Source organism: Drosophila grimshawi, unplaced genomic scaffold (genome assembly GCF_018153295.1).
Source record: "Drosophila grimshawi isolate 15287-2541.00 unplaced genomic scaffold, ASM1815329v1 contig_311, whole genome shotgun sequence".
Lineage (NCBI taxonomy): Eukaryota > Metazoa > Arthropoda > Insecta > Diptera > Drosophilidae > Drosophila > Drosophila grimshawi.
Window position 1 is genome coordinate 2,433,571 of NW_025063098.1, and position 12,093 is coordinate 2,445,663.

A 12,093-nucleotide genomic window follows, 5' to 3' on the forward strand; every position below is an offset into this window, starting at 1 on the left:
CGATATCTATGTATATAATATGTTAAGTACATAGTTGCATGTTAATTTACAGATGTTATGTTACAGCCTCGGTGCTACACTAGTGTCCTGCTACAGTATTAAGATGGAACAGTAATAATTATTTGTAGCGCAACGTCTATCAACAGCTCGACAGCAACAGCAATAACACATGTAGTTCTAGAATTCCAATCGCCAGGTTGGTCGATGCGGTGGAAATAAAAACCGTATTCATCGAGAAACTATTAGGACTCTTAGCCAGTGCGCACAACAATGTAGGATGTGATGCTGATGGCCAGGAAAGTTTCACTACCCTGATTTGCAGAATATAGACGTTTTATGTCCTTGAAAACCACAACAGATAGTGTGGAGAATACAGCGTTAAACACAAAATAAAGAACAAAAAATGGACAAAGACAGTATTTTGCAAGACACAAAAGTTTCACTTGATCCTTTGCGCGTGCCAGTCACACATAAGACGATATAATTGAATAAACATCAGCGTAGTTAACAGATTGAATCACAGTAAAAAGTATTGACTTGAATTTAAAACAAAAATTGAATCTTAAAAACATTTAAATTTTCGATTCAATATGCTAGAGTTGCACCGCTGCACAGAAATACAATAATGTATTTAAAACTCGCAAATAAATTGGACGAGAAGGCGTCAATCAAAGTATATTTTTAAAGTGTCGCACGATAAACAGACAAAGAAGCAAATTAACAGAAGAAAATGTGGATATGAAGCGACCCAACGACATGATTAACATTTCTCAATCTAGACAGTAACAAAGTAAAAGACCACTCTTGAAAACAACACATGTTTTTATTTATGGCTGTAGCTTAAGCATTATCCTTCCCCGGAGAATCAGTGTCCGTCTTATTATCGACTTGAGCTTTACGACTGAAGAGTTCCTCCAAACCGACGGCTTCATATTTCTTGGGCAAAAAGCGACGTATGCAAGGCGTGACTAACGCTGGATCCATTTCAGACACATCCTGCCAGCCAAATACTAAGCTGGCCAACAAAGAAACCACAGTACAAATGGCGCAACCCAGAGCTGTATACCAAAAGAAAGATAAATGATACACATTCCGTTCCGTCGAGGGACTGACAAAAATAAAAATGAATGGGATAGAAATCAGTTTTGCTTGAAGTTTTCATAAAGTTTCTTATACTTGCCTGTACTCGTGCACGGTGCGCCACACAGTGGCATTATCGTAATCAAAGTCACAGCCTGACACAGATACAGGCCTCTTTGGATAGCGAATCTCACCGCGCATTTGTAATAACTGTGCATTAATACATATCCAAGCCAATACAACAAATGAAACTAAGCTGCCAGTCAGAGCACTCTGAAAATTGAAAATCTCTCAGTCAAGTTATGATATTTATGACCCAACCACAATCTACTTTTCCATTAATCCAGGGCACACAGACGCCCATCACATAAATGCCCAGCAGCGGACCCATAGATACGGCTGCAGTGGTGGTGGCCAACTGCACCACCATGCCCAGCTTGTCCACAACGTTGACCATTCCCATGCAGCAGAGACCAAGGACGACAACAATACCGCGCAGAAGGAAAGCGGTTTGACGCCCCGTTAGTGGCTCCTTCAGCAACGGACGAACCATATCCTGGGAGATAACGCATGCCATTGAGTTGAGTCCTGTGGAAAGCGAACTCAAAGCGGCGCTAAAAACGCCAGCCACAAAAAGTCCTGGCAGACCAGGCAACATGCCCAGAGTGCGCATCATCAGCAACAAGGGCAGCTGGTCGCTTACCTTCGCCCGCTGAAGAAAATATATAGGAATGAACGAAAGAACAGCTATCTTCGACACAAAGAAGGTTATAGATTCTAAATGGTCTTACCTTGGTGCTGATAGGATCACAATCGTGGTAAGCAGCATAAATCACAAGGCCCATATAACAGCAGCAGCTCAGAAGAAATATCAGCAATACATTATATATAAAAATGCATTGCTTGGCATGCTTATAGCTGGGCAGCGATAGAAAGCGTTGTATAGACACTTGATTCACATCCGAGGATTGTATTTTGTGTAGAGTACCGCCAACAATAACAGACAGCATAGATAAACGCACGGTTGGATCCCAGGTCCATCTATAAAGAGTAACAGATTATTGAAAGTCTTACATAATATTGTGGGAATAATGTCCTTACTCTGGTGCATTGAGACGTCCGCTCTCTTGATTTCGCTGTAGCACCACGCCCAGGCCACCCACATCGTAGGTTCCTTTAATGCACACAGCCAAAATAGAGCCAAACATGACGAAACTCTGAATGACATCAGTCCAAATGACCGCCTTCAGCCCGCCCTAAAATTGTGGGGAGTTGTGTGAGGGTACTGCGAGATAGCAGGGCCATAACTTAATTGAATCTTACCACACAAGTGTAGAAAGTGCAGATTAAACAGACAATGGGCGCTATAACGTGGATGCTTGTGCCGGTAACTGCAATTGTTATTATATAGATTCTATTACATAAGCTATGCCAAAACTCACCTTGATTGTAGGCGATGGCAGGCACATACAGAACAACAGGCAGCCAGACCATCTGCATATAACGTTTACATTAAGCTCGAATAGGGATGTCAATCTTATTGCTAAATACTTGCCGTGCCAACAATAAACATCACCGATGCAAAGTTGCGTATTCTGGCACCGTAGCGGAGCTCGAAATACTAATAAAAGTTTATATTATCAGTAAGTTCAACGGGAAACTAAGTACTATATAAATATAATTTATAAATGGAGAACCATATTTTTATAATGTATTTAGTAGCAATTAATGTTAGTTACAGTTCTAAAAAATAAAAATATTTATTTACAAATTGGTCTGGTGATTACGCATTACGTTAAAGTCAAACACGGCTTATACTTAATCGCAAACTTTTATTACAATTCTTAAGTCGTTAGAACATGCTGAGTTATTGAGTTAATTTCGGAGGACAAGACTTTAATGCGGACTCCTTGAGCTGCACACTGGCGTAATTGCCTCTGTAGAAACGTCGCAAGCATGGCGCAAGCAGTTCAACATCCACATCCTTAAGCTCATGACGTCCGAATATGAAGCTCGAGAGATAGCCAACAATGATACCCACGAGAGACGAGAAGAGTGTGTAGGTCATAAACGAAATATGATAGATTTGTTGAAAAAAGCTGAGTGGACTATGGAAAATTATATTAGTTACAATTCACTTATTTTTAAGAGTTCTTACGATGGCTCTGTGGCAATGAAAGTGGCATTCGCTGGCGTTATCAGTGGCCGTTCGAATTCGTAATCGCAGCCCTCTGTGCTCACTGGTTTGCTCTCGAAGTGCAATTCGCCGGAATTTAATGCCAACTGCGCATTTACGCACACCCAGGTCATGAATAAAAACGAGCAAAAGGCACCGGCTAGCGCGCTCTGAAAAGCAAGCAATGTTTATAACAAATTTGCATAAAGAAATTGGGGATTTAATCGGAAATGCCTTACTAAAAGGTACCCTGTTCTCAGTTTAATTCATATTAACTCAAAAACGAAAACAAAAACAATGAAGGTAAGGTAATTTAAACAGGGAATACTTTCATTCTATACCTTTATGGAAGCCAATGTCTTGAATAATTTTTTTGTCAAAATAGAAATACAGTCAAGATAACATTAAGAAATATGCTGATAAGAGATAATAGTTTTTGCCTGTTAGATACATTTAGTTAGCATATTATATCCATTTAATGGCTCAGAGTAAAATTATAATAATGATACCTAAAAGGCAATACAAACTTTTGAGTTCAGCCGCGGCATCAGCATGCCCATCACAAAGAGTGCCAACAGTGGACCCTGCGTCACAGAACTGAGAGACATGAACAACTGCAGCACATGTGTTCCCATGCGCTCCACGATGAACACGAGCCCGACGCTCATAGTACCAATTATAAGCGTGCAGAGGCGCATTGTGATGGCCGTTTGACGCTCGGTGAGAGGCTTGCTCCTTAGCGGCTTGATGTAATCCTCGAGAAAAACGGCGGCCAGTGAATTGAGCGCTGTAGATAGCGAGCTGAGCGCTGCACTAAACACGCCAGCCACAAACACGCCGGTCATACCGGGAAATGACTTCATCGTATCCATGACAAGCAATGGCACCAGCTGATCCTTTGCTTTGGCTAGCTATAATACAGTCACTTAAAGTGTCTCATGTGTCTAAAAATAAAGTCTATAAAACACACTCACCTTTGTCGTCAGCGGATCACAGTCGAAGTATGTGGCAAAGAGCAGCACGCCATTATAAAACGTTAGGGCAGATAAAAGGATTACACCCACAACAAATAACACGGTTGCCTTTTTCATGTCCTTCACGGTGGGCAGCGACAACAAACGTTGTGTGATGATTTGATTACAGCCCACATTGTAGGTGGCATGTCCCGTATAACCAATGAACAATGCAAAGACGGACATGCGCACCTTGGGATCGAATGTAAATCTGTTTAAAAATATGGATAAATACTGGCAAGCGCTATATTATAATTAAATGCTGCAAAACTCTCGATGCCGATTGCGACAAATTCGTTTATTATTATTGTTTAGTCAAACTAATTTGAATACAACTGATATTGAATGATCAGCTGTTAATTTGTCAATTTATCGCTACTTTAAAAAACTCTGTTAAATCTGATGTTAAGGCTACATTGTAATTTTAGTAAATATCGATAGTTGTCACTATCGGAGAGTTCGACTTTGAGATAAGAGTAAGCAAGACGCGCAACTTTGTGTCGGTCATAAATAAACTTGTTAATTTAAATAATTTAAGTACATCCCAGATCTGAAGTTTCATGTTTGCATAAAAAACTCTTTGTGCAACGAACAATTATTATATTATATTTTGCATATTTTGATGTTCACAACTAATTTTGTATCCATGGTGAGAGCGAAAGTTTAGCAGCCTTAGTGAAACTTGAGCTGCACATATGCGTCTCAAATTATAAATGCAAAAATTAAGCGTCACTTACTCGGGCCACTCGAGACGTCCACTTGCCATATTGCGTTCTATGACCACACTAACGCCGCCCACATCGATGGTGCCCTTAATAACGACAAAGAATATGGCGCCAACCATAATTACGGTTTGAATGACATCCGTCCAGACAACAGCCTTCAAGCCTCCAACAGTGGTGTAAAATATGCAAACAATGCACACCGCAGGCGTGATGATGTGAACATTAATGCCAGTCACTGCAAAGTAGCCAAGTCAAGAAGTGATCCAAAAAGATTCGGTTGAGAACATACCCTGATTAAAGGCCAACGCTGGCACATAGATGACTATTGGTAGCCAGATCAACTAAATGGAATAGTAATTGCTGATTATTCTGGACTGCGGCTCAATTGTTTCAAACTTACTGTGGTTATGGTGAAGAGACACGAGGCCACGAGACGAGTGCTTTTGCTGAAGCGTAGCTCAAAGTACTAGAAATATGTTTTGTTTTGATTTTCTCTGCTTGTTGGCTTTTTACATTTGATTTTCACATAAACAATGCTCACAGTCACAAAACACAAATGCACATATGATTAACAGACACAATGAACGATTGCCCGGAAATGCTGCGCATACAAAACGCATACAACGAAAATTACGCATACGCCATGTAGAAGATGTAAGATAGTTTATGAGCCACAGCTTCTACCACAATACTGACCATAGTCCAGCAATACAGCTCGGATTCGAACAAGAGGCTAAACTCTTTGCACTCCTATTTTTGGCGAAACGCTCGATAAATTTTTCACTTAATAACATAAACAATGCATGGACTTTCCTTAGCAATCGTGCTTGGGGGTATGAAAATAACTTACACACATGTTTGTTTGGCTCATGTCTATGCTTTGGCTTACCATTTAACTGTAACTATAGATAGCTTATATTCTATTGCTGGCTAATTTACCGAACTTATTCCAAAAACCTTTAATAAAAACTTTTCATAACTGCTCTAAATATGTCGTTGTATTTGGAGAATAAACAGAATTTCTGCTTACACATTACCATGCTAAATCAATCACTATTTATATTTAGTGACAATACCTAAATCAATATGAATTTAATTGTGCAACAATTGTTATGTATTATGCCACATTCGCAGATGCCGAGACTGATGACCCTTGCACACTCATCAATTACTTGCTTGACAGCATATGAACCTGTTTTTGTTCTGATTGGCTCTACAAATTAAAATGAATAAATTCACATATGCAAAACGTTAATTTTAAGAATCAAGTTTCTCTAGAATCACTTCTAATAAATATTAATTTAATGAACCCCGACGGAAGTTTTTTGAGAAATTTAAATGATGGTATACACGACAAAACAACAAATATACACATATAATAAATATAGATTAAGGAACGTGCAGCTTACCTCATATGTAGAAGTAAGTTGTAGATTGCAAAAAACGGGTAAGAAGATATACCACGATATAAGTCCCGATATGGCCAGCGTAATGAGGATGAAGGCGTATTGAGTACCATAAACATAAATCTCCGTTGAGTAGCCCAGTAATGCAATGCCAGAAACAAAGCTGTAAAACAATAAAACATTGAGAAAAAAAACTTGTTTCTCTTTTATCACTTCTTTCTTTCTTTAAAATAAAAAAAACGAAGCTCTAAATAAAAAATTAAAATTTAATTATTATGCCTTGGGGTGCCCGAAAAGTATATATAAAAAGTAATAAAATACTTGAACTTGTAATCATTTAAGTTCAGTCCACAAAAATGTCTGTCATAGCAGCGGCATTTGGAAAACTTTACAAATCTTTTGTTATATATTTTATAATCATAATTTGAATTGGATGATTAATGTCCACAACAATCATCATTTCAAATTTATACTCAAAACATATGCATTGCTCTAAGCCATAGCCATGTCGAAAGAAAAGTTTGTGCAGCCAAAATACCATTAAAAGTTAAAAACAAGTGGCGTCGAAGTATGCAGATGCAGGCACAGTACCTACTGCTGCAAAATGAATTGAAAAAATCATGAAATAAATAACGACAAAAATAAACATAATGGAATAACTCAAAAGAACGTGAGAAAAAAGCTGCCATGTAATTTTAATTCAAAGCACGTCGGCTGAGTTTTTTTTTGCTGAAAGCAAACGGCAACAAACAGAATGAACGATAACAAAAAAAGGCTGACAAAACAATTGTCGCCGACGCAAATGACCAAAGCAGGACAGCACAACGAGGAGCATTCGCATGGTAGCCCCTTCACTTGCTTTTTCCAGTCATTAACGCGATGACAATACGCCCAGGACAAAGGCAGTGCGAAAGGTGCTTGACCAAACGTGTCAAATAGAATGGCCCATAAGCGTGGGACAACCCCAAGGTCGAGCCGAAACAAAAAAGTAATTTGGCAAATTATTTCAGTTTGTGGCTGTCGTAAGTTGAAACTTCAATCAGGCTTAGTTCTCGGTGGTCCGACGTAACATCAAAACGAGCCGTTGAATTTGATTCATGAGCCAGATACTTAGCGACAATAAGTTCAGTAAGTTCCCAGAATCATATCAAAGAGCATTATCTGCATAATCATCAGCTACCGTAAACTTGACCCTGACACTCCACTGTATTATGTATTATGTATATGCATTTATTATCGTTCGCGTCAGATCCACTTCAAATGCTCTGCAGTGGAAATTTGCATAAAATTGAAATTAAATTATTTTGTTTGCGCTGGCAAACATTGATTCAGATGCCGACTGCTTGGCTGGCAGTTTTATACAGTTTATCTTACATTACGCATACGGACGGTTAGTCGCGGTCACCTTTTACCAAATCAAGTGAAATTAAGCGCTTATTTTTGATTTATTCCTTAGACGACAGACAATTTTCATTAGCGAAGCATTTTGACGTGCAACGGAAAATCTGTATAATCAATCGCAGCCAATTTCCAATTACATTAATATTAATACTCTTCCGGAGGGTACTGCCATTTATTCACTAATTTTTATTTAGTCCACAATGTAGTCGATTACAAATTCAAAATACACTTTTTTATTCTCTACACTGTGATTTAACTTTTACATATATTTTACCCATTTTCAATTACTGCATTAAAAAGAAAATTGAAGTGGATTTCTTATCGCAAGGATACAATTGCAATCTATGCCATGTAGACATCATAAACTGAGACAAAATAATGAACCAAATTCGTGCACAATTCAATTTAAGCAGGAATTACAAAACTGCTTGACCATACCAGCAGTCAGAGCAGTTACAGCAATCATATTAAACGCCGCACGCTCTAGTCAAGGCAATTAAATGTGCCGTGTACTTACATCATGCCCAAAGGAGCAATCCTCAGTCCCATTTACATATAGTTGCTGTTATTTTTCTATTGCTATCGCTATTGCTGTAACTCACCTAGCCACTAGTGACAGCGAGACCGGAAGCACTTTCATTTTGCGTCCACCCACCAAGTAATCCAATGCTTCCGAGTCGAGTGTCTCTTCGATGCCACCAGATGCGAGGCCATCTTGTTCATCGGTAGACAATTGGCCCCTTTTCTTTTTCTGCTTCTTTTCGATGAAGCCGAAATAGAAGCCAATTACGGCACAGACCGCCAACATGGCGATGAAAACCAAATAATCAACAGTTCCAAAATGTTGCAGTGTGCTACTTAAATCGCTCACGCTGAGATTCTCCTTCATGCTGGACAAGGATGGTGTTTGTAATGTTGTTGTTGTTGTTGGTATTGTTGGTGTGGTAGTGGAACTGCCTGAAGCTGCGACATTTGTGGTTGCTGCTGCTGTTTTTGATTTTGATGTTGTGCTGCTAATTATGGACTGAACTGTCTGAACAATCGCATTGGTTACTATAGATGGAGCATTAGCGTCCGCCACCATTGTTGTGGCCACCTCCTCAGTAGTCGTTGACATAATGCTGTAGACCGCAAGTTGCTTTTATGTGGTTATTTTTATTGACTTCCTGCCGCGTTGCTTAAGCGTACTTTTTGCTTTAATACGCTTAGGTTTGATTACTTTTCTATTGGTTCAGTTGTACAAAAAGCACACGCACACATTGATAGCACAATTTCTGCAGCCTGCTTCGATTTTTCATTAAGTTTTCGCCACTATCTTATTGTGTATCCTAATGACAACTACTTCCAACTTTATCACTAACTCAATTTTTTGTTACTTCGGATGCTGGCCGTCGTGCAGCTGCTAGAATAGAGCTTTCTTTGGCAGAAGCAGTTGTGAAATATTTGTACAAAGTTTCAGAATTTCATTCCAATATGCCTTTAACTTGCTGCTAGATATTTTGAAAATTTAACAAATAGATTAAAGCCAAAAACTTAAGAAAACGTAATTCCTATTGCAGAAATTCGACTTTAAGAATAAATTTCTGTAAATGAGTTAGCTGACAACTAGTTAGTTAAACAACATTCTACCAACTGAATTAATTCCATTTGTTTTTATGATTTATCACATTTAATTAACTATTCTGTCACGAAATCAGGATAACTATCACAGGACAACAGTTGCAAACTCTCACACACAAGCGATGCGCACCAACTGCGGCGAAAAACTGAATTTAAAATCCAATAGTAACTAATCACCTTCTGCTTTTCTGAGATCAGCAGCGTTTATCAAATACGATCTCATAACTCATGCAAAGTACGACCGTCTGTGTGAGAGTTTACTTTATCATCTGACTTATTTACTGAACAAATACACACCCCCACTTGATGCTGATGTGTGCCATTAGATCTAGTCTATAAGCTGTACGAGTACTGAATAAAGATAAATGTGTAAATCCGAATTTGTTTCCAGTTTTTTTCCTATCATAATATATGCAACATAACGGTTGCCATGTTGACATTTGACATAACGTGATTCAGGAGCCTTATATACATGTGTACTTAGTAGAGAATTGAGTTATAACTGGCTGCAGGCAAATAGGTACTGGATCCATTTACATTAATCAACATTTAATTTGACGGTTTTAGAAAACTTTTACTATTTTTTAAATGAAAATAGGCCTAATGGCTAACAGTAATTAGTTGAAGTAGTCGTTGATATTATTATATATTGTTAAAATGATTCTTAAAAAAAAGAACGCTATAGTTGAATTGTTCTTTTTTAGAATTAATAGAATTATAGCTACTATCTTATTTTGTTGGACGGTGTGAAGATACTTAGTCTTTATTTGAGTTCTTAAAGTTAGGCGCCAGAAATATTAGCTGCATTCATGGCGAATGCGTGATAACTGTTATCATCGCAACACAAAAAATCGTAATATATGTAAAAATAAGTATATATAATAAATAAAAAAAGCGTATGTAATTAAAATTTTGATTTAAATAGTTTCGAAAAGTGTAATTCTTCAAGAACTAAAATGCGTACACTATCAAGAAGACTGTGTCATGGTTATTTAGTTTGACAATTGTTGTCTCGTTATCACTCTAACTGGTTTTGATTGAACTAATGCACATTAATGGCCGCACAAAGGCACAATATGAATTGTGTTTCAATTTACGCCAGTTATTAAATGTATACAATATGTAATAAGAACTTATCGCAATTTATCAACCGAAATTTATTTACATACAATTTATGTGAAAACTAAGTACTTTTTATTGAACTTGTAAAACGGAAAGTCCATAATTTCTTATACAATATTCGATTATATACAGATACATTCAAAAATCTGATTTGAGTTTTGAATGGTTGTGAATGGTATATTAATTTACGACTTAATATGCAACAGTTTGTAACAAACACGTTGAAGTGTGCAGCAAACTGGAGGCATACTCTGGCTACAGTGTCGACTGTGCTCAGGGAAAATGTGGTGGGTGCCGTGTCACATAACTAAAAAATAGTAGACAGAGTGCTAAAGGAACGGAATAAAACAACCAGAAAGAATAGCTAACAGAATCCACCAGTGATATATTAGATCGAAGAAAAGAAAGAAAGAAAAGAGTTGTGATGTTCTTCCTTTACCCGCCCAACCTGTAAAGACTAATATTCGGTGCCTTTACTTTATTAAAGATGCACAATCATATTTATCCCAGGAGCCCATTCAACTATTTTAATCCATAATGAATTCCTTATATACTTCATAATGGGGGTTTTAGTTCCATTATTTTTAACATTCATTTTAGGAGTTTTATTTAATTACTAGTTGTCAAGTTTCATTTTTGGGAGTGTTACTTAATTACTAATAATTCATTCAATTTCTTTTTCTTCAATGTGAATCAAGTAATATTCAATTATAAACTTATGCTACAAAATCACTTCTATGCACATCTATGTATATATATTTATATATGTGTGTAATATGAGTTAACTAAATCAGGAGGTATTTTCATATGTCTTTGTATGCCACATCTGTTATATGGTCATTATTGGTTGGTTATTTTTACGCCGTACTTACTGCACCAGTCCATCGTAGTCGACAGGCCTGACGCCGGATGACGTTGATAGCTGATATTACATATACATAATATACCAAGTTTAGTTAACGCATTATAAAATTAAATATTCATTCTTCACCAATTCATTCTATGTTAATTTAACCTAAAATTTTACTAAATCGTTGTGTATGGGCTTGTAGAGTTCAGTCCAAATAATCGAAGTTTTGCAACTGTGCAGCTTCAATCACAGAAAGGGCACTGACACACTGTAAGTGATCACAATTTGAATGATTGGTGTAGCCGCAATTTGCTTATGGCAGCCCCCACGTTTTCGGAAGATTCCTAAACACCAAAAAATCTTTTAAGTAATATGCTATGTCGGGTTTTTATAATCTATTTACGCAATTTCTATCCAATATTGGTGGGAACACACTTTTCAAAGTTTTTGCTATCGGTTTCTTTCAATTAATGTCAATAAAACGAGCTTTAATATGACGATGCCGAAAAGTTATTTTTCAATAAGAAATTTGTTGCCACGTCGCCAATTGCAGAAGGGAAATGCATTGGCCGGAACCAACTAGTGTGCGCGTCGTTACGCGCAGATGCTCTAAATGCTGTGCTGTGAATGGTTCGCCCAACGCATCAACGCATTATCGATCAGCTGTTTGCTTACAGGCTCATCGTTGTTAGAGTCACGT

The 12,093-nt window shown here is 37.6% G+C and overlaps 1 protein-coding gene across 2 annotated transcripts; it reads right to left on the bottom strand.

Moving 5' to 3' along the window:
* Positions 1 to 804: 804 nt before the first annotated feature.
* Positions 805 to 9,530, bottom strand: LOC6562977 (sodium-coupled monocarboxylate transporter 1). Of its 2 annotated transcripts, XM_032737333.2 has the most exons (10): positions 8,404 to 9,530; positions 6,404 to 6,563; positions 2,636 to 2,701; positions 2,523 to 2,574; positions 2,404 to 2,471; positions 2,182 to 2,336; positions 1,872 to 2,121; positions 1,412 to 1,792; positions 1,181 to 1,353; positions 805 to 1,108 (listed from the first exon to the last, which is right to left on the bottom strand). In XM_032737333.2, exons 1-10 carry the CDS (start codon positions 8,916 to 8,918, stop codon positions 841 to 843), a joined length of 2,088 nt encoding a protein of 695 aa, XP_032593224.1. In that variant the 5' UTR covers positions 8,919 to 9,530; the 3' UTR covers positions 805 to 840. The 2 variants fall into 2 exon arrangements, with proteins under 2 accessions (XP_032593224.1, XP_032593225.1); XM_032737334.2 differs by lacking the exons at positions 805 to 1,108; positions 1,181 to 1,353; positions 1,412 to 1,792; ... (3 more) ...; positions 2,523 to 2,574; positions 2,636 to 2,701 and adding exons at positions 2,896 to 3,188; positions 3,239 to 3,426; positions 3,784 to 4,167; ... (2 more) ...; positions 5,284 to 5,335; positions 5,395 to 5,460 and having other exon boundaries at positions 8,404 to 9,518.
* Between the last annotated feature and the right edge of the window lie 2,563 nt (positions 9,531 to 12,093).